At 37.3% G+C, this 22,600-nt stretch overlaps 1 protein-coding gene across 1 annotated transcript in view; it reads right to left on the bottom strand.

Annotated features, from left to right (window-relative positions):
* The window catches only part of COL28A1 (collagen, type XXVIII, alpha 1), a 67,281-nt gene that overhangs the window by 23,606 nt on the left and 21,075 nt on the right, over positions 1-22,600 (bottom strand). The window contains exons 11-23 of the mRNA XM_009895338.1: positions 21,064-21,132; positions 19,457-19,525; positions 18,138-18,206; positions 17,125-17,193; positions 15,573-15,641; positions 14,710-14,778; positions 13,423-13,491; positions 12,298-12,369; positions 10,310-10,378; positions 9,686-9,757; positions 8,969-9,037; positions 6,167-6,235; positions 1,760-1,828 (exon numbers count right to left, since the gene is read on the bottom strand). Coding sequence (XP_009893640.1) covers positions 1,760-1,828; positions 6,167-6,235; positions 8,969-9,037; positions 9,686-9,757; positions 10,310-10,378; positions 12,298-12,369; positions 13,423-13,491; positions 14,710-14,778; positions 15,573-15,641; positions 17,125-17,193; positions 18,138-18,206; positions 19,457-19,525; positions 21,064-21,132 — 903 coding nt within the window. The remainder of the gene's footprint in view (positions 1-1,759; positions 1,829-6,166; positions 6,236-8,968; positions 9,038-9,685; positions 9,758-10,309; positions 10,379-12,297; positions 12,370-13,422; positions 13,492-14,709; positions 14,779-15,572; positions 15,642-17,124; positions 17,194-18,137; positions 18,207-19,456; positions 19,526-21,063; positions 21,133-22,600) is intronic.

Here is a 22,600-nt window from a genome sequence, read left to right as displayed (position 1 = left end):
CTAACCCATCTAAATTTGGGGGTTGGGTAATCCTAACATACTTCGGTGTATTTGTGTTCGATACTCTGTTCTCCCGAACTCCCCACTCAATCCGTCACAGCCCATTCAGCTGCCCTTCACACCATTGGAGGCCTCCCCAGTCCCCCTTTCAGCATTCATAGGGCAGATGGCTTTGCCCCATCATTCTACAGAGACTTAGCTACGTAAACCTTGTCCATGTCTGCCAGTGGTTTATGAAGTTGGTCTTTCCAGACCATGGGGCATGGAAAGGCAGCCCGAGAAGGGGAAAGATGCATGCTACGCCACAACAAAACCTTCACACATTTCAAGGATGTGTAGTCACGTGGCAGGGAGAAACACAACCAGCTTTTACTGAAGCCCAAGACTGAGTTGCAGAGAGGCATGACTCATGGCAGTTGCAGATGGCAATCCTAGAATAGACATGGTTTCAGGAATACTACTGCAGAGCAAAGCTGGTTTTTTCCTTGCCTAGTCGCTAATAGAAACGCAGGAAGCACATACACCTAAGTTTGTCATCCTGTGCCTGGGCAGACTACAACCAGCATTTATATAGCTTTATTAATCAATGGTTGCCAAACCAAGCTTCTCTTGAATTCTTTGATTAATTAGAAATGAAAAGTTTTCAGCTTCTACTGACCTCTCTGATTCTATACTTGTTTTTCATATAGTTTAAACAGATATCTTGACTTGTAAAGCTTAAAACTTCAGTTGCTATGAGGCATTTAAAGGCCTACTAACAGTTCGTCAGTTTGCATCACTGTCTTCTTCGTGATTGCCTTTGCATTCACTTTTCACTTTTATTTGGGATGACAGTAGGTTATTTTCATTTGTTTGCATGTCCTCTGTTTAATGGATCTGGGTCTGTTACTGGCACTCCCTGACCCTCCAACGAGTCTTGAGTTGGTTTAGTGTCCCTAATTGCTGTGAAATGTGTCAGATACATGACATTACACCAGGAATTCTAAGTGAACGCCCTCTGAACTAATTCCGATCCCAAACGATCTTCCCAGGATCAGTTTGAATGACAGGAAATTGGAGCTGAACCATGACTTATTTGGAAGTACTCAGGTCCTACCTTGGTGTATTTGGGAGTGTCTTTGTGGCTGTAGTACAAAATAAAGCTGTATTAGACATAAAGAAAATAGTCCTAGTGGAAGTTTGACGTGTGGTGGTTGAAGGATGGCAACAGTAGTTTCACTTTCTAGGGAAAGGTTGGTCGAACACGTCTGTGTGGCTTTGGATGACTGAAATTTAGGATGATATGCCCTTGTAATGGAATGTGCCACTCAGGCATTAACCCCCTCTGGAGCTAATCATCAGAAAACCAAGGGGCAGGGGGGAAATCTTAAAAAAACAACAAATTGAAGGCTGCAAGATTTGGCCAAGCAGATGTTATTGGAGATCTTGAACAAAGAACAGTAAAGAAAAGAGAGGGAAGGCAAATAATTCAAAGCAGTGATTAGATTAAACATGTATGAGCCACCATGAAGATTTTTATGGAATTACATGGTATCCTTTTCATGATACTGAAATGACAACAGTTTAGATCTGGTTCCAACTGCCTATAGAACTGGCACTGTATCTAGGAGAGGAAAGGACTTCAAAATATCCATGAAATATTTAAATTAGCTAAAGGATGAAAGAGAAGTTAGTTGAGTAACTAAATATTGAGTTATCACATGGTAATTTTTTTTTTTTTTTTTCAGAGCATAAATTACAGAATTAGAATTGTACTTACAGCTTCACCTTTGTGGCCATCGCCTTTTGCTCCATGGGGTCCAGGTAGTCCAGGTAGCCCCCGGTCACCCTAAATACAAAATAGTAAGTAAGGCATTGTGCCAGTAACTGGATTATCACAATGTAGCAAATATTAACAAATATTTAAGGAAACTATTTAATACCCTTTTGGAAATAGCAGTTATCAGCTGTTGTAACTTGTTTGCAAAGCTAAGAAAATTTTGTGCTTTTTTGTTGTCGCTTCAGTTGATCCAATTAAGATTTCAGAAGTAATTCTCATTAGGAAATTAATAATTTATAGATTTGTAGTTGCAGAGAGAAACCTTCAGAACATTGACTTTATCTTCAGCCAATACAAAGTTAAATTTATCTTTAAAAAGTTAAACTTTTATGACTCTGGGGGAGAGTCTTGACATTTGAACAATGAATTTAACAATACTGAAACATAATATGCCAGCCTTAAGTTACCACACATTGCATATTTTGCACTTCCAGGTAATCACATTGGTTCTTTCATACAGTAAAGCAAAACTGCATTCTACAAGGGAAAGAAGTAAAAGAAAGAAATAAAACCGGTTATAAGAAATACATAATTTCTCTTAGTTTAGCCTAAAATGCTTTGTATCAGGAGACAATCACTCCTTCTGATGACTCTTCCACTGACTCCCACTAAAGATTTGTGCATTTGCAAAACCTCAATGCTTCCTTTCACAACCAGAAGAGAAGCAAATAGCAATCTTTTCCTCTTCCCTCATTCCAGTGATAGTTTTCCTGACATTTAATGAGAAAATTAATTGAGCTTGCAATAGACTGTTCTTCACAGAACCAAGAAAGAAAATATATTACTTTGAAGTATCCCTCAAGATACACTGTCAGTCTGTGCTGTAGATGTTCATGTGACAGCACTACCAATCAGAAATTCTTATTGATACCTGCAGGTCACACATCCACTCCACTCCTAAGCATGGTATGTATATGGCCATGCAGGGAGAATTGTACACCCTTCACTCAGTCCCACGGAACCAAGAAATGTAACGGACTCTCCTGGAGAGTGCTCGAGGGTCAGTTGTTAATATACATACAGATAACTTATCCTGAAAAATAATTACATACAAATAGCAAATATTTCCCTATCTATTTCAGTAATAATAAACAGCTAGAAAAAAGAAATGACAAATGACTGAAAACTGCTGTTTCATCAGTGCATTGTTCCTGAAAATTTCTGCGATAACATAACGCTTCAAGAAACCACGAATGGAGTCCTGACGGCAGCTCAGATCTCAGCAGCTGGTCTGTCTGAATACAGTGTCCACGACTGAAGAAAAAAAGGACTCATATTCTAGTTAGACATCCAACAAAACCAGACCTCGGGTCCAAATTTCCTGTCCCATGAACATCTCTACCATAGACACAAGCAATCCAATTTAGCAACATCTCTACCATAGACACAAGCAATCAGATCTTCTTAACCAATTTAGGCCTGTCACGGTAAAATGAAAGAGCTGCTTTGGCTTTCATAAAGATATACATCACAGGTTTAGGGTAGGAGGTAAGTGAATGAAGAAAGACAAGGTAGACTCAATGTTCTGATTAAGCTGAAACCCTGAAACCACTTTAAGATGGAATTTGGGACAGGTATGCAAGAAAGCCTTATGGTTAAAGAAAATTGTACATGGTAGGTCACTCATGTATGAATCTCTCCTGTTCTCCAGTCCAAAAGGATAGTTTCACTGGTAAGACTTTAAACACAACCTGATCACCAGATTCAAGCTGCATCAGCCCTGGAAGACATTTCTTCATGTTTCATAATTTTCAAATGATGGAATTCTGATCCAGTTCTGTGAAAATTTAATCAATGAGTGTGCCTCTAGTTCATAAATAGCTTTAAAATGGAAAGTCAATTTTACCTCTTCCTCATTCTTAATATCCATAGTTCTTAAATTGTGGACAAAATGAGAAATGTTTTAGAAATGTTTAAAAACATTTTTTTAACAAGAATGGAAACATGGATCATGAGTTCATCACTATTTTTACTTCTAATTCCACTACAGTAAATATCTGACAAACAGATGTTTTCATTTAATCTTAACAGACCACTGTAAATACATGTTAACACATTCTCTTCTGTAAGAATTGGGATTTTTTCAAGTGGCTGGTTTTGCCATTAAGTAACACAGCTATAAATTTACTTAAGTCAAATCTACAGCCAAATCTGCTATAAGAAACAGTCCAGATTATTTAGTTTCATTTTTTTTAATAGCTGCATCAAAAATACACAAGAGATGGCCCAGGAGCAATTCTGTCATTACTGCTTCCACAGTTTTGTGGGGTCTAGAAAAGACAATCACAGTGACTCACTCTAAGTCACTGCACTGGCAACCGCCATTGATGTAACTGATGGCATGCTGAATTAATTCCTCTGCTTTGCCAACCTCTCCAGGGCATGTTTTAATGTCATTTTCTGAAGCGGGAATATAGAGATAGTTGCTTCTACAGTCTTTCAAAGACAAAAAAAGAATATAAACATAAATCTTGTGTCCATGGTCATTGTTAAGAAAAAAAAAAGAATTGCCATAATCAAAACCTAAATGAATAAGTATACAACTGGACAATTAACTCACTTCTTTGTATAAGAAAAACAGAGTAAAGTAGCATTCTATATTATAGAAAAAGTAAATAAATTCAGAGGTTTTCAAAATTCAAAAATACAAGCTGCTGAATGCATGTGGACCAATGTGCCATCCAGCATCCCCTGGTAGATGTACTGGTAGAAGTCTGTCAAGCCAGGAGTAAAGCATTATTGTTACTCCTAAAATGTTATCACACAGAAGTTATTGCATTACGTTGCTTTATTTTGACCTATATTGTATTACATACACATAAACTGATTGGTCTCTGAATTTGGGCCTATCAACTATATTCCCAAGAAGTGAAACAGGGGGATTGAGTGGAACATTTTATATGTAGACATGGTAAATGTGTAAAAAAAAAAAGAGGTTTACTAAGAAGGTTCCGGATTGCAGTCTGGAAAGGAGATCACAAGAATGGTACCTTTCCCAAACATTGAAGGAAGTCTTCCTGAACTATTCCCTTATCACAAGTGGCAGAAGGCTTATAGAAAGTTTCAAGCCAGACGATGACTGATAGAAGTACGATATGATATCATAAAATGCATTAGAGGGGAGGAGGTGAAAGCTGCAAAGTAAAAGGAAATATATCCATTTTTTTTTGCAGTAGAGGACATGGGATCTGTTCTAGGGACTGTGCTTTTCAGTTTGTTCTTAAATACTTTTGAAAGGTGAGTGGCACCTAATGACACCACACTATTCTGCTTAGGTAAAGAAAAGGCAATTCCAAGGAGTTGAGGAAAAACCCTACTTACAGGTTTGAGCAATTTGGTGATAAAATATCAGACAAAATTCCACGCTGATAACTGTAATGCATTATGCAAGGAGGAAAAGCAGTCATAACTTCATGCACCTAACAGTCATCCTGAACTACTATTACCACTTAAGAAACAGGAGAGAGGGAACCATTCTTTGAAAAGGTCACTTCACTGTTCAATAGTGATGAAAAACCATAAATTTCACCCTTTGCAAATTAAAGTATATCCTTTTCCTCTAATTTATTTCCCACTGGGAAGAGGAAGGTCCTTGGTCTCACCTTATTCTTTGAGCAGCCTTATGTGAACCCAGGTGTACTACAGAGGACAATTTTTCACTCTCTCACTTTTGCAAAGACTGCAGTCTCTGTGTTACCACTGAATCCTTAGTTTTATCTCTGATCTTTCATTCGTGTGTTGATCTTGCCAGTTAACCACTGAAGGCTCAAACAGGGAGCACAGCAATCCTGCTACAGACTACCGTACTCCATTCTTGGTGTTGAAGTTAAAAATGTAAAGGATATAACCAAATAAATCCTATTCTGTAACCTATATGCAAATAAGTACTGCCAAAAGAGCTATTTCCTAAGTTCTTTATTTTGGGTCTTACTTATGTTTTTGAATGTGCAAAGTTGGTAATACTGAAACACCACTGTTAAAATAACTAATACCTTTCAGTTTATACTCAGTAAAGAGCCAATTGTCCATACAGAGGTATAAAAGACTACATGAGATAATGAAAGGTGGAGATGAATTCGAAGAGATGCCTTCCTAATGAAGACTGCCTGAGGGAAGTTGGCAGGGTGAGGTACACCAGACTAGTTATTTAATCTATTTTATGTTTCTTCTTTGAAAAGATAGTAAGTTTATTTTTAAAAATAGACTTAACCTGGAATGATGGAAAAGTTGAAGAATTCGCCAGTTACTTTCCTGAAAGAGTTGTTCAAGCGGTTTCTACATTTTCACAAGAGTTTTGCATACATTTCGTGTTTCTTTATTTTCCATCTTTTGTCTAAAGACTCCTACCGTCGGTCCCATTATTGAATTTCCAGGAAGTCCATCATCTCCTGGTGGCCCCTTGGGTCCTGGATCCCCCTATCCGAAAAGAAACAAATCCAAACCCATATTTATTATTTTCAGTTTTAATTTCCAAAGTTTTACAGAAAAGAACAAGTACTCAGTTCCTTCTGACAGCGACAATTATCGAGCTAGGTAATATGAATGAAGTATTTCTAGAGGAAGCTTTTACTACCTTGATTCTGACCTCTCTTATACTTCTGCTTCTCCGCAACTGTGTCAAAGTTTGTTCTGCCTTGACAAATAACTTGACGGCTTTAGTTTCCGCCTGAAGACTGAATAAGTTCAGCTTCTGAACAGTTCAGTTTCAGGGGCCATATTCACCTGTGGCTTCTGCCTGCTTGTGCCCACAGAAGCAAGGCTGCACAACCTTGTTTCTGCCAGAACACGTAGAGAACAGCAAAGAAATTCAATGACAAGTGCTGACACAGAGTATGTTTAGAAAGGCTACAGATGCAATGGTGCAGCACCTCAAAACTGCAAGTTGAGTTCTTCCTCAAATATTACCCAGTACAACTGTTTGGTAATCTCAGCTCTATCAGTGGCTTTCCTGGAAAGTAACCAGGCTTAGAATTCAAGTTCCCCATGTTATCCCTTCACAGAGCAAAATTTGGCTCCTTCTAGTGTTTGATCTATGGCAACAGATGTTTTACTTTACATTAAGTATCTTAAAATGAAAATTTCAATTTTCAGTGAAACTTTTGCAGGTTTTAACACTAGTGAGAAGGACGGGCAGTATTTCAGGAAACATTCACTAGGGAATGCAGATCAAATGTTCTATCGAAACCACCAAGCAGCTGCAACCATGAGAAAGGAATATGAGAAAAAACAGCTATCTAATGTTACTGTCTCCATATTTGTAACAGCATAATGATTGTCAAGGGAAATAAAACTCTAGTACTCAAACGTGGGTGTAGCTTAAAATAAACAACTTTCCAGTGTACACAACCACGGCTGTCTAGGAGTTAAGACCTCCAGCAATCACCCACTACTACATCAAATACTTAGAGATGTACTAAAAAGACCTCAGACCATGATAACTTCCAGCTTTGAAAAACAGGCAGATTCCCTGCATTAGAAATTTATGATATCTGGCTTCACTACTGCAGATACCACGATGTCCCAAGAATACAATTACTAGTAACCATTGTACTTTCTGCGGTGGAGAGAGAAAACAGACCGGTGTAGCTTGCTACATTATTGAGTAATTATCAGAAACATAGCAGATAGCTGTTTAAACAAAGAAATTATTATGCAGCTAAAGACACAAAGTTTTGTATATTTTCTAAAAATCAACTAGCACTTTATAATTACCCAAAATACTTGTTTTCTCACATCAGTCACTGCACATAAAAGCCCTGACCTAAAATTTAGTAGAGTTTGGAGAAACTCCTGCAGACTCCAGTGAATCTTGGATTGTGGCCAGTCTGCTACGAAAGTGATATGAACTGTACTAAACAGAATAAAATCAGAGTGAAAAAGGCAATAAAGTCTACAAAGTTCTTTATTTTTCAGCATGAATTTTATCAATAAACAAGCTTGACTCACTTACTGGTCTATTAAAAAATGTCACAGTAACCAGGAAAATGTGAAGAAGGAAGACTGGTGTAGTGAAACCTGTCTTTGTATAAGTTGTGCCTTATAGCACGCCACTTCTATTTTCCTGACAAAAATTGGCACATTATTATGGTTTTAGACCAATATAAGAGATATGAGCACCCCACAATCTTCTCCTTTCTTTCTTCTCTGTGGTTGCATTTTCACGCCAGGCGTACCCTGAGCTTCTTGTGTTCCCTTCTTCCTTCCTCCTCTACTCACAAACAAGTCCAAAACGCATCCTAGCCCTCAGTGATGTCCTATTGCCAGGCTGATGAGTACATTGTATGTACAATACCTATATGTGCACATATATTTTTAAGGAAGAAGAAAAATGGGGATGAAATTACTCGACTGATAGTGATTAGTGATCATTAGTGATTTCTCTACCCTAAAAACTATCACCAAAGCTGAAAAGCATCAATTAAAGATGAAGTTAACTGATATATTATAAAAACAGTAACTATTTTATTCTTAAAATAAAAATGGTAGTGAATTTTCAAATCTTTTTAAAACCTTCAAAGTTAGCTTTACTGTTGCTGAATACACTTGTTTTACTCAGCAGGACAACTTCCACCCATTTCAGGTAGATTTTCCCCATAGAGAAAATGAGATGGATGTAGCTCTAGCAGTCTCATATATGGCATTTCATTTAAAGCAGTAACTCCAGGCCAGCTGTTCCCTTGGAAGCGACATACAAACATGCACCTCCAAAAAACCATCTAGTTCAGCATATAACTTCCCAGAACTACACATAGACACATTCCTGCAGGGATTTACTGCCACGTTCAGGAAACCTTTAGTCTAAGAAGCATAATGCATAGTAAATTTGAAAATAAAAGAAGACTTCAAAGTGATTAATTTCACAGAAGGGGCCTAAACACAACAGAAACGTGATAGGATTTTTTTTTTTTTTAAGCAAATGGCTTCAGGAGGCAATAACACGTACTAAGCTCAGCATCCTGTTAAAGGCCCCTTGAACAGTCTCTGTTAATTTTTAGTACTTTTCAGTCCTTATTTCTAAAAATCAGTCATCTTTGTTACTACAACAAAGAATGTTAACTTCTTTAACGTATGTTCTTTTAATTTTGACGCAAATATGCACTAGAAATTTTCCAATCTCTGGTCTCCAGCAAACACATATGAGATAATCACCTTTGGTCCAGCAGGTCCCTGAATAGATGATCCAGCAACACCAGGTGGTCCTCTCTCTCCCGGTTCACCCTGTTACAAAATGGTACCATCTAGATTTAAACAGACAGTTTCATTTTCTGCACAAGTAGCAAAAAGTTTTTTCAACACTTTATATCATAAAAGTATCTACAACACAAATCCATCCACAAAATAGAAAATATTTGGGAAAAAACATAAATAAATTTATTCTTCTTGTGAAAGCTGGTCTAAGTTTTATGTTTTAAAGACCTGTTGGTTGAACAATGTATTTGATTTTTTTAGCTTTAATTAAATTTTTGTGTCCAGCTTGCAGAGTCAGTGGAATAACCAGAACACTTGTATTATTTCAGTTTCCTTACCATTCAGGGAGACACTTGCTCACAAAATATTATAATAGAAAGTTAATGTTTCAAAGTAAAAATTTGCAAAATGCTTGTGGTTAGAATCACTTGGACAACTTTAATTTAGGTTCTCGGTGCTCATGCATAACTATAAGGTCTGTAATTATACATTTACCTATTCATTTTCTCCTTGGGACTTTTGTGTCATTTAGGACAGAGGATGGAAATATGTCTGCTCTTCCTTTGTTCTGCTAAGTCTCCAAGCATCAGATGCTTGAAAAATTTGCACATTACAAAAATTCCATAGATTCTTTAATAAAATACAAAGTGAAGGGTTACCCTGGAGGAACAAGCTTACTTTTGGTCCAGCTGGGCCTTGTACTCCTTTAAAACCAATCAGTCCTTGGGATCCTTTTTCTCCAGGGTCACCCTGCCGAAAATGAACTTTTTTTTTCAATCACAGCAAAGATACTGGGAGATACACAAATAACCAAACCCACAATGATAATGGCGCCCATAATCAGAAAGGTGTTTAGATGCTTCACTCCAACTGAAATCCTACTCAGCTCTAGAATCTGCCCCAAATGTCCTAAATTTAACCAGGTGGGAGACAAAAGCTGTCTGTTTACTAATACATCTTTCCAGGCTTTTAATTTCATATTTAGATATCTAACTAGTCACCTAATTTCTCTCAGCTCCTTCTCTCTCCCTGTCAGCATACTGAGATAATTTGCCTCCCCCTAGCTTTAATGAAAACTCTGTACTGAAGTTTTAGAAAATTTCTACTGCCCAATTAACTATGTCTATAGTTCGATTTTGCTGCGCTTGTTCAGGCTAAGGAACAGATCGCTCTCTCTTAAATCCTTTCAAATCATGAGTTAAAACACAGTTGCTACTTCAGATGTAATGAATGAAAAAATAGCCCAGAATCTGAACTCTTTACAGTGCGTAGTATTTCTCCAGTGTGCATGTCGAGCCATACCTTTTGGCCTACATCTCCTTTGCCAGGGGGTCCTTCTGGGCCTCTTGGACCTTGATCTCCCTTTTCTCCCTAACAGAAATCAGATGGTTAATTAATTTTCATGTAGCTAATTTTATTGAATCAATAGACTTACGAGAAACAATGCTTGCATGAACACTTTTCCCCAAACGGTCAGTAAATGTGTGTTCAGTTTTTTTCCTGCAAAAATTCTGTCTTCTTAAACCCTTTCCACCCTCCTGCATTCATATTCTTTATTTTCCCAGACATTTATAATAGTGCCATTTGCAATTGCATCAATCTTTTGTAGGAAGAATTGAATGTATATACTCCTATGAGGAAGAGAAATGCTTGGAAAGTTATCAGAAAAGGTCTTGGTTGACCAATTCTAAGAAAAACAACTTTTAAGAAGCAGTAATTTTAGGCAACTCTGTACCCAAAGGCCAATCCACACTGCAAGTATTTGCCAGAAACATTAATTCAAATAATTCACAAATAATCCACATAAAACACTCTATTAAGCAACATCATCTACAAAATCTTTAGGCATAATATAAGTTGGATTAGTATATCAGAATGCCTGTAGGTAATTCAGAAAGTGAAAAGTAGATTAAAATGAAGTTTAAAAATCCATATCTGATTTGAGCTGTTGATGGAAGTGGCACGACAGAACCTGCTGTTCATAGGCATCAGTCTGGATCCCCCTTCTGTGAGACAGCTTCACATCTGCAAATTACTGCTATAACATCACCGTGCCACTCACTGCAGGCATCAAGGTGTTCTTTGCAGTGTTCTGAATACCCAAGGTGGCTGCTCAGTACTAATATTTTCACTTATAATGAACTACGACAGTGAAGGTGACAGCACGAAGTTGATCATCAGAATAAAGGAAATACACAAGAGAAAAAAAAAAAACGCATTCCCACATACAAAAGCCACATGTAACTTTAACCCAACATTTACTCTTAATTCTGATGTTTCACTCATACACTGGGATCTTCATTTTTGAGCACTTATATAGTGAGCCGTTTCAAACTTTAAAAAAATAATTAGGTAGCAACAGAAATGCTAGATATTTTTCCACAGTGGAAGGCTTACTGCCTCAGGCTGTAGCTTGTCAAGCTGGTATTTGCACTGCCCTTGTAGATGAAAAGAAAAAAAAGTGAAGCTGCATTCTTAATAGACGTTTATTACAGCTATTCAGATATTTTCTGATTAAAGACCTGCAGTCAAAAAATGCTGATCTGCTTACTCTGAATCATGTTCAGTTCATCAATTCTATACGTTGGCCAGCTGCTATCCTCATTTAAGAGCTTTACAGTAGCAGAGTTTGGAGGCGCCTGAATTCTCAGCAGCAATTCAACAATCAGCCAAAGCACTGAGTTTTGCCCACTCAGCAGCTCATTCTATTTGGAAAGAGTAAAATTAAAAGCCTCCATTTAACTTACTCTAAACTATTTTGGGCACTCTGCTTTGCACCCTTCTAAATTCCTTTCCACCATTCTGAATTTATGCTTCTTTTTCCCAGTGTGGCAGAGTTTCTCTTAAAATCTTGGAAGCAAGCAACCCTCCTTTCAGCTGTTTGTGATGGTTTCTGTACCAGCCTGACAGGTCTCAGCCGCACCTAGATGCCCATCGACTGAAGTCACATCAATTTGAGCATGAGTTCTTGGTGTCAGGAAAAATCTAAACAGGCTGTAAGGAACAGGCTAAAGACACAAGATATCTGTTCTCCAAGAAGATGATGAAATTTAATGGTAATCAACAGCCCACGAAAGGCAGGGCAGCTAAATCAGTTGCAGATTCAGATGGTAGCCACTGTTAGTAAAGTTTGTTGGAAACACTTCAAGTAGCCTAGTCGCGTTTCCCTGGCAAAAGTATTGGCACACGCTCTTCTCCAGGATCAACTCCTTGCCATTGCATACCTGCAAATAATGGTTTGGTTTTCTTTCGTCTCCACCTTTTACATGCAGTAAAATATATTTCCTTACCTTTTTCCCTGATTTCCCCGGATCTCCCTGCACCCCTCTCTCTCCTGGGAGTCCTGATAGACCTATATCTCCCTTTACGAAGAAGAAAAAATTATATCTGCACACTTCAATTGATTCTTTATTTTGTAAAATGGATCTACAGTGTGTTAAAATATTAATTAATGATATACAATATTTTTGCTCAAAGATTGTTATTCCCAGTAAGTTAAACTTTCTGTAGAGCCAGTAATTTTTTCTACTCGTACAACCTGAAATAAGTATTTTAAATTTCTTTCCAAGCTCCCCACCTACTTCTTAAATCTTGGTTTTAAATATTAAATTTAAATATTTAATGTTAAATAAATCTACTTTTATTCAGTGAGCGAAAACATGATTGAATGCTGTTTGTTATTCTGTGCACAAGAACAATATGATATGAATGTAATTTACTTGCAAAGCCAAACATCTGGGACTTAAGGAATGGTCTCCCAGAAATGCCTAAATGGAGTTGTTGCCTGCAGATGAACACCTCACTGGTTGTATAAACTGGTCTAGGCATTACTTTTAAGACTTGCCTCAAAGATTTGAAACTATCCATAGGAACTAGTCCTGCCAAGCGCTACTTCCATGGTCCTGGGAAAAATCACCAAACCCAAGATGTCTATGTCATCTTACCCAAGATTTTGGAAGCCCTACTTAAATCATTAATCACATGGTATACAGTCTTCAAAATGGCAGCTGAAGGCAAAGTTTTAAGTATTTAACAACTATTCTAATGTGTAGGCAGCATGACCATCGCTGTCACACAGACTTTGGTGATTTTTTTTGTTTCAAATCATTGCAGAATAACAGAGGTGGTAACATTTCTAACAGGCCTCGGAAATACCCCACTAGCTTAGAAAAGATGGGGGAAAACTCTGTCGAGTTATGGCTGCAGTAATGATTTTAGGAGAGCGGGTGGGAGCTCTAGCACAGCATTTTGAGTTTAAAAGCTAAAACTGTGAAGTTGAGTATCTGCCACTGAAATTCCTTCTCATTTTGATCATAGTCAATTTATAACAAAAAATACTCTACTTAGTTTATCAGCAATTAGTGAAAGAATTAGAAGACCCTGTAAGGAGCAGTTAGAAATAAAAATAGGCTCACTTTAAGTCCTTGTACGCCAATTCCTGGAAGTCCTGGTTCTCCTTTTTGTCCAGGTTCACCTGGTTGACCCTAGTAACAAAAAGTCTTTTGTTTAACAGAGGAACAAAATTTAGCTTCATTCATTACTTGCACTATTTCACTAACTGCTTTACACATAGAAGGGACATGATGATCCTTATGGGTCCCTTCCAATTGGAGATATTCTACGATTCTAAGTGGTCAAGTTTTCAGCCAGGCAGTTTTCAACTGGAAAATCCTGTTCTTTCGAAACCCCAGTAACTTGCAGGACTGCATCTATTTTATTTAACCTTGCAGTGGGTAGAAAGTCTAAGTGAATCATTCCAACTTTCTCCTTTTTGTTTCAATACATTTTATTTTTTACTCTTTAACACTATATCAAAAACTCTTTGGTCACTGAATGAAAAGTGAGTCCAAATAAAGAAAAAATCAGAACTGTTTAAGAGAAGGTTTTACCCTTAAAATTCTTCCTTCCAGTAGTTCTAAAACAGTTAAAGAAATAGGAATTCCATTTTTCAATTTTGCTTTTTAAAATGCTTTTTCACACTAGTAAAATTGTCCTCATAAAGAACATGTTTCAGCTACCTATTGTTCCCTACATTAATATTAAAAATTGTTGCTATAACTGCTACTTACATGACAAAGAAATGCCCAAAAGAAAATGATGGCATTTCTCCCATCTTTTGCTACCGTGACTAATGTCTTGATTTTGTAAATCAAGGTGACTAAAAAGCACACTTCTGCTTTACGGTTCATCAGTCCATTCCACTTGCTCCCCTTAGTACTTCAGCAACTCCCTTTTTCTCCAGTTACAGTGCTCACCTGACACTGTATCGCTACAGGCTCATGATGACCATGGAAGGCTGAAGGACAAGTGTGGTGGGACAAGCCTTAAGTCTCAAAACCATGGCTGGTTTACAGCTAAGTTGTTTGGTAAAATGCTTTACTTGAACACAATGTATATGTGGCACCAAACTGATTTGATAAACATGTCCGAGAGATACTTTGTTTATAAATTTGTGTTCATTTAGAACCTAATATCCACATTCACAGAGGTTAAGGGCTGATGCTAACAGAAGCCATGTGCTCCATTTGGGGAACACCTTGATAACGCAGGTGGTTTTCCCTCAAAGATTCAAAAGCGAATTGTTATCTCCAATGAAGAGTTACATTTCTATCTCATCAAACACACTCTTGAAAAGCCTGGCAAAGATACGTTCCTTGTTGTTTCTTGCTGGTGCTATTTTTAAAAAATGTCTGTATCTTTACCTTTGGACCTGGTAGACCAACACCTTTAGATCCTTTTGCCCCAGGGTTTCCTTGTGGACCCTGTACACCCTATAAAGCAAAACAAATGAGTTAGTGCATTACACTCTACCATACTGAAATTCACAACACGTCCATCTTTCAGTTAATACTGACTTTATCTTATCTTTAAAAGGAAACAATTTGCTTGCCTGTCCTCAGGGTTAGTTCTGAGATATTTATTCTATTTTTCCTTTGTCACTATCCTGCTCATCTTACTGACATATCCAAGTGTAACAACAATTACTGTTTAGGGAGAAAACAAATGGGAAGTGTCTCAGTATCTGCATCTAAGCCCTGATTCATTGGGCTAGTATGGTGGAAGCATGAACTCTGATCTTCTTTCCAAAAAACCAAAACCCCAAAGATCTTTTGGGGTGTTTCAGTTTTTCTGTATCCAACTGTTAAAGGCTACATTCAAGCTTCAAAGAGCTTGAAATTCCGAAGTGGTGGATTCTTACCTAGCAAAACTCTTTATCTGTAATGTGTCATCATCCAAGCAATCCATCTGATTTATCTCCTATGCAAATTATTATGCAGATTAGACCAAATTTCTGATTGCTTGATTCTAAAACCATTCAAATCAGTTGGAATCACATATTTACCATCTTTGCCAACAGATCAGTTCGCTACTTTTAAAAATGAAAACTCACTGTGAGATTTTTTGTGTCTTCACATCAAAATTAGAGACGTGATAAAGTATAAAATGAAAACTACATGCAAACTCTCATTAAACTGTGAGATTTTTTGTGTCTTCACATCAATTATAAAGTATAAAATGAAAACTACGTGCAAACTCTCATTATATGTCCAAAATGTAGACTTACCTGGCTTCCTGGATTTCCTATTCCTGGCGGTCCTGCTGGGCCCTGTGGTCCTACTTGGCCTTGTTCCCCCTATACAAAAAGTATTCCCAAGAGCTAAATTGCAATAGCCCATGCTCGCTGATGAACGTTTTTAAACTGAACACAGAGCAACAGTCCCCAGACTGCATTACCTTGGAGTTTGCTGCTTCTATTTGAGTTAAATGTGTTTGGAATACCTGAAAGTCTGCCTATGGCAATTGATCTAATAAAATAATACCTCTTCCTACCTACAAACGCTATCTCATTTATAACATTAGGTGATCACAGCTGTAACTTTATCATTAGAAGCTTATCTTTACATACTGAAATTAATTCTAAAGATTTTATTGCATGGAAATGTACACAGTTTCTTGCACAAGACTCAGAAGAAAAACTTGCAAGTGTAAACACAGCAGCTAGAGAGTATTTTTGAAAAATCTTTGTCACATGGTATCGTAATAGTAGTGTACAGCAGTTGGGAAGGGAATAGAGGAATTAAGGCAAAGGGAATTATGGGAATGGAGGACTATGGGGAGGTCATATGGGTATTGGAAGTGACCCAGACCCATAAAGGTGTCAAGGATGTGTGACATTAGTCCTTAGAAAACAAAAAATAATTAGTTTCACTTATGCCAGAAACACTTATTATACTGAAATGGTGTAAAACCCTTACTGTCCTGGCCATCGCTGCATTTGTCCTATCAGACATGGGAATAAGGTGATTCACCTTCCTCTAACTAAGGCCTTGCGCAAGATGGTCTGGCAGGTGCTCACCGAGCACATATTTCACAAACAGGCAAATCAGACCCCACCACACTACCCAGGTTGCTCTGAAGATTTTGGAGAGCCATTTGACTGGACAGTGAGATGAGTACATTCAAGTTAAACTTCCCACATCCACAAAGCACTCCCAGCTGACTAAGCTGTCAAAGACTTTGGATGGGAGTACTGTCCTCTCCTCTCACTGAAGCTGAGTGTGGGGCAACAAGGAGAGCAGAAGTCATGGGGACAGGAGGGAAGGAAAACAACAGGGAGTAGGGCGAGGGCTATGGGACTAAATCATGAGAAGGAAGATTCAGAATCAGTACCTCTGCTCTATAGAGCATCTGAGCATGTTGCATCATCCGCCCTCTGGGGATGCACAAGAATCAGGCTGGAATCTCATCAGACCAAGAGAATTAAAATTGTTCTGGATCCCTCTTTGGGGGACTGGGCACCAAAAAGCTAAAAAATTTCAAAAGCCAGAGTGTTCCTTTGCCTGTTCCATGTCAACTAGATTAGACAACTCAAAGGGGTTTTTTACTTTTTTTTTTTTATATTTAAGTGAAATTTAAAATATTTTAAATACAGTATTTCTGAAATAAATTTAGGAGGAAAAAAGTCAATTTCTCCCCTGCATGGAACAGTGTAGCAGAGTTCCTCAGATTCCAGGTAAAACATACCATTCTATTGTTGTAATACTGTGTGAATAACTCATCATTAACTTAACTATAATTAACTGTAGATATGATTAGAAAAATACCCTGTGCCTTACCTTGTCACCTTTGATTTGTTGACCTGGCAGTCCAGGAGGACCAGCTACACCTTCGGAGCCTTTTTCACCCTAGAAATATGTGACAGTTTTGTAACTGTATTTGGGAATTTATAAAGAACACCGTGCTAGACAAACCAGTGATCACAATGTGGATAATGAGGAAAAAAGCATTCCTTCACAAACAAACAAGAAAAATAGTCAATAGAATTATCAGTATTAGAGAAAAGGGATTAATTCAGTTACAACTCTTAACATGCTTCATATGCATTCATTGTATTGTTGAACAAAGGACTTCAAAAGGAGAAAATGAAATACTAGGGAAAAGGAAGCTACATTTTGAAAATGCGATAATATGTTCATTAGTCTGAGAGAGCATTTCAGAACCTGGCACAAGGACATGACTAACATCTTTTCCATAAAAGGAAGAAAAATCTTCTTTGCTTAGTAGTTCAAGGCTCTAGAGAATCTTGAAGCCACTGAAAAAGAGGGATACAGCTTGATGGGAAGCCCAGTTGTGATTTAATCATAACTCTTTGCTTGTTTGTACTTATTTTTAAAAAAAGGAATGTTCACATATATTAACCTAGTAAGTGCCCTTAATGAGGTAACTGTCCATAGAGACTCATACAACCCCTTCTTTTAGTTTCCCAAAATGGTAAGACAGAATGAAACCAGTTTCTGAACGTTTTCTTCCAATACAGTACATAAATAGCTAAGTAGTCTTTCAGAAGACAATTTATCTCATTAATGCTACCAAAATAAGGTATCTTATTAAACACTTGAATAAGAGAATCATTAAGTTACTACTGCTAGAGGGATTGTACAACTTTTTTCTAATTATCTTGATAGAGCTTCTGAACTCAGAGGGATATTCAGAGAGCATAGTGATTCAGAAGACCAAGATCCATCAGATGATACTTCATACCAGTGAAATGATCAGTGACCTTAAATAACTTAGATGCTACTGCAAATTTGGCCCACAATGTTAAAAAGAATAATTTCCATAAAACTACCTTTTGGCCTTGAATGCCCTCTCCTGGTAGACCTTTCTCACCTGGCGGACCATCAGGGCCACGTGGTCCCTGTAAGAAAAGTAATATATATTCAGACTATGTCAGCAATTCCATTTTTATTGACATTTTGTGTAACTTGCCACTATAGGTTCTTGCGACTCTTACAACATTGGTAAGTACAAACACTTCTGTAACAGCTGGCTGAGCCCAGGCAATTAAAATGAAGGGTAGCAAACCTTAACTGGAGGATTTAGATTAGAACAAGCTAATGCTGAAATGGTGGGAATTACATAATGAATGTCTAAAGACTGTACCATTTAAACACAAATGAACCTGTAGTTTAATTTGTAATAAATACATTTAACTCCATTAAATTTATTCCTATAATTTCATATAATTTCATGATTTTCATAATGAAAATCATTAATTTGAACACATTTTTTTTTTCATACAAGATGGCAGGTTAAACATACAAAATCAAAGAATGCCAATTTTGTTTTAAACAAGTACAGAAATAATTATTTTGTGATACTTTCTGTTTGTCCACAAAATTCAGCTTTCATTATTTAAAGCCAATAAAGAGTTTCTAAGGATGACCTTGATAAAGCAAAAAGTTTCTACATTTTTTGGTGAGAAAAATAGTTTTAACAACCACAAAGTGATTTTCAAAAATACTATTAGAATGAATCAAACATCCATCCACATTCATGGCTTCTTAATTAACAATCTCTTTGAGATTTTAATGAAATACACAAGAAAACCATACATTTTATGCCTTTCAGGAAGAAAAAGCAGCCAGTGAGCACTAACTCAATGTTACAAACAGCTTGCTAAAATACTGTAATTCAGAAGATAAAGATATAATCAAAAACACAATTTGGGTCTTTGTTTTTGATGTAATCTGAATTACACAGAGGAGTTGAGGAATGTCCCAGCGTTTGGATTTCCATCTTCTTACAATCTGATTTTAGACGATTTTAAAGATCATCCTCAGCTCAAACAAGCAGGGGTACACCTATTTACATACAACTTTATGTCTTTCTGAAAACTGGGTGCTGCAATCCTGCTCACATGGACCAAGCAATTTTTTATTTCCCCAAAACTTGTCTGGACGTGGCTCTATTCTCCTACTTGGGCAAGCCACATGCAATTACTGCCGTAATACTGGGCTGTCATAGCTGAACACACTTCTGCTTCTCCAGACTAGGTATGTGATGGTTTACAGAATCAGTAGCCGATATAGCTGCTGTCAATCAATTACACTCACTAAGACTTATTTTATTATATTTCCACTTCCAATGCATATATCACTGACTTACAGGTAATCCTGGTTCACCAATTCCAGGAGGTCCTGGGAATCCAATTTTACCTTCTTGACCTTGAGCACCCTTGTGAAAAAGCATATTAGAAAGTTCAGTCTGAATTCAACTCGATACTTTTGAAAAGCATTTTCATATAATATTTACATATACATATACCATTTACATACAGATAACCTAATGATGTCACCAGAAAGGTCTGAAATCAAATGTGTAACAGCTCCCGATGTTAAAAAAAAAAGCATAAATAACAATTTAGAAACATTTGAAAGTGCCTTCCGATTAATATTTGGAGCACTGGATTGCATTCCAGCCCTCATGCCAAGAACAAAGGGGTGTTGCCGCTTTGCATAGGGATAACTGATTAAAAGCGCAGGACCTGAGAGATGACAGGGATGAGGGAGGGAAGCCAGGCTAAATTTGGTTGCAGTACAGCCCAACCATGAAGCAGGAATGCTCAGGTGTGAGGGATCCTCACTGTAGCCTCTATGCAGTCAAATTGAATTGAAGCCTGCTTCAGTGGAATATAGGATCGTGTGGGAACTCCAGGAACTGCATCATTTCCGTATCTTCTGTTTATCACAATCTTCACAATTCCCCCCAGTTTACTGATGACTACGTGCTTCAAGGATGAGAGCACAGAGGATCTTTATCTCTCCCCAGAGTAGTACAGAGACTGGGAGTGACATTCCCTCTCCATAAACTGTTTTTCCTTCTGGAATGACTCAGTGTTGTTCCTTTTACATCACAAATTACTAGTTTCTGAGCTATATAAACCCTCCCTATGTCCCAGGGTCTGCCCCACTGCACAGAAAATATGCAGGAGTTCAATGAATGTACAAATTAGAGCAGTAAAAGCAAAAAAAAAAAAAAGTTCAGGTGTTTTAGACACTGGTATTTGGCTCCAAAAAATAGGGAAAAAATGGCATAAAGCAACACCAAAGACTTAGAAGCCAGAATAACTAGGGTGAGATCTAGTTCTGCCCAATTTAGGTTTCTTGTTTGAGTCTGAGGTCTCTGATAAAACTCTCATAAACTAAGTAGTCATGTTTCCTATGTAGACGCTTTTGCAGTTTTCCAAAAGGAGATTTGGCTGGCCAGCAAAGGCAAACATGAATTTTCCAAATTAGCAAGATTGGCTTCCACCAGTCTTTTGCAATAAAATAAGATGGAGGAATTAAATGCTGCATGAGTGAGAGAATTTTATAACCTATAAGAATATCTGTTCCCTAGTAAAGAAATAATGAGTCAAATCTGTCACTTGACTATAAATGACAGTGACTGAGATGTATTTCTATGCCTTGAAGTATGGTTTACTCATTAGTGCAAGCAGCTGCTAGTGCTTGAAAATGATCTCACATATTTAACCCCCATTTAAATGGCATTATTTCTGTCGTCTGTTATATCAGTGGGATCACAATAAAAACTTAGAGTTGCTGGAAAGGGAGGTCTGTTATCTCCATCCTATGCAAATACAAAAACCTGTCAATATTGTATCAGTTTTACATTTAGATGATACGAGTTTGATAAAACAGCAGGTGAGAACTTTCATCCAAAAAATGACCGCTCACAGTTAGCACTGTAACAGACGTATTACTGAGAGTTACCTTGGGTCCTGGCTGACCAATACCAGGGAGTCCTGGAGGACCATAGGGACCTAACGGGCCTTGCTCTCCCTAAAGTAACAAAAAAAGGAAAGAAGTTAATAATGCAAATGAATCCTTAACCAAATTCCACCAGAGCGTCTTTCCACAGCCTCATTTAGGGCTATAGAAATATGTTTTTAAAGTAAAAAACAAACAAGCAAACAAAACCAACCCCAAAAATGCAACAAAACCCCTTTCTTAAACATAAATGTTTAGATTAGGAGCAGGGTCAATGTCCTGGCCATACAAGTTGCTGCGATAGATAATACTGTTATAAAGCCATTCTTTCATATGCATCGGGAAAGATAAAAAATATATTTATTCTTTGCCATATCTTTGGTTCTGACTTTATCCATTAATATCCATATCCAATAATATGGTGTTTCCTTGGCTTTTTTCTTGCTAGAAAGATGGGCATTTGGAAATTAAACATTGCACTCAAGGTTCTTCCCATAGCAACAACTGCGTATCATAACTGTTTCCCTACTGCTGTCTTTGACTCCAGGTCCTAATTCTCTTGCATGTTTAATACGTTTCTAACAATACCAACATAGCCACACAATTATTAAAAAGGCTTTTTTATCAAAATGTGTTTATTTTCTGGGGAGGTATTTGCATTTGGGGAGTTGGAATTTTGTATATACTGAGAAATTTTAGATGCTGAGTTCTGAAACCTTTCAATCAGATTTTTGCACTTGAGAGGTCAACGGGAGTGTAAAAAATGACATCAAAGCCAGGTATTTCTCCAGAAATCTACCAGTTTGCAATCTGATGAAGAATGAAGCTAAGATGCAGGAATGGGAATACACAGTGAAAGTAAATAAAGAGATTATCCTTGAAGCCTAATTTCTGATAACTATGCACTTGAGAGTGCTACTACTTCAGCTTTAAACCTAGAATAAAGTGGAACTTGATGCCCAGTCCTAAATTCATTCCATTACAGGACAATATGATAATTTGAAGAGCAGCTATGACATTCAATGCTTATTCAAAAAAAATTCTTTTATAGCACACCTTCATAATCTATAAATTACTACAGCATTAATAGAATATAAGTCTTAAAAGGCAGAGAAAAGTCAGAGAAAGCTGGTATAACTCAGCAGAATAGCACATGTATCTCCACATCGCACACTGACAGGGTATTAGCAACATTGACATTGCTTTAACGTGGATTCTATGCATGTAGCTGCTGCCAAAGTACAGAATATAGCAAAGAAGTTTACTGCATTCCTAGGTAGACTTTATTGTTTGGGTTTCCTTATAACATTTTCATGAAGCCTCGGTTGATGTGCATCCAGATTATTGTAAATGATGCAATTTTTTACTGATACGAAGCCCATTAGAAATTGACACTTTTTGTTCATAGTGGTTTTTTTCCTCTTGTGTGTGTTTTGAAACTGATCAAACAACAACAAGAACAACAACAACAATTCTCAAATGGCCCATCTTCTAGACTTCCAGCTCCTCCATGGGATTAATTCAGCATTGAACAAACTGT

This window comes from Charadrius vociferus, unplaced genomic scaffold (genome assembly GCF_000708025.1).
Source record: "Charadrius vociferus isolate BGI_N301 unplaced genomic scaffold, ASM70802v2 scaffold31, whole genome shotgun sequence".
Classification (NCBI taxonomy): Eukaryota; Metazoa; Chordata; class Aves; order Charadriiformes; family Charadriidae; genus Charadrius; species Charadrius vociferus.
This window is presented reverse-complemented; position numbering and strand designations above follow the sequence as displayed.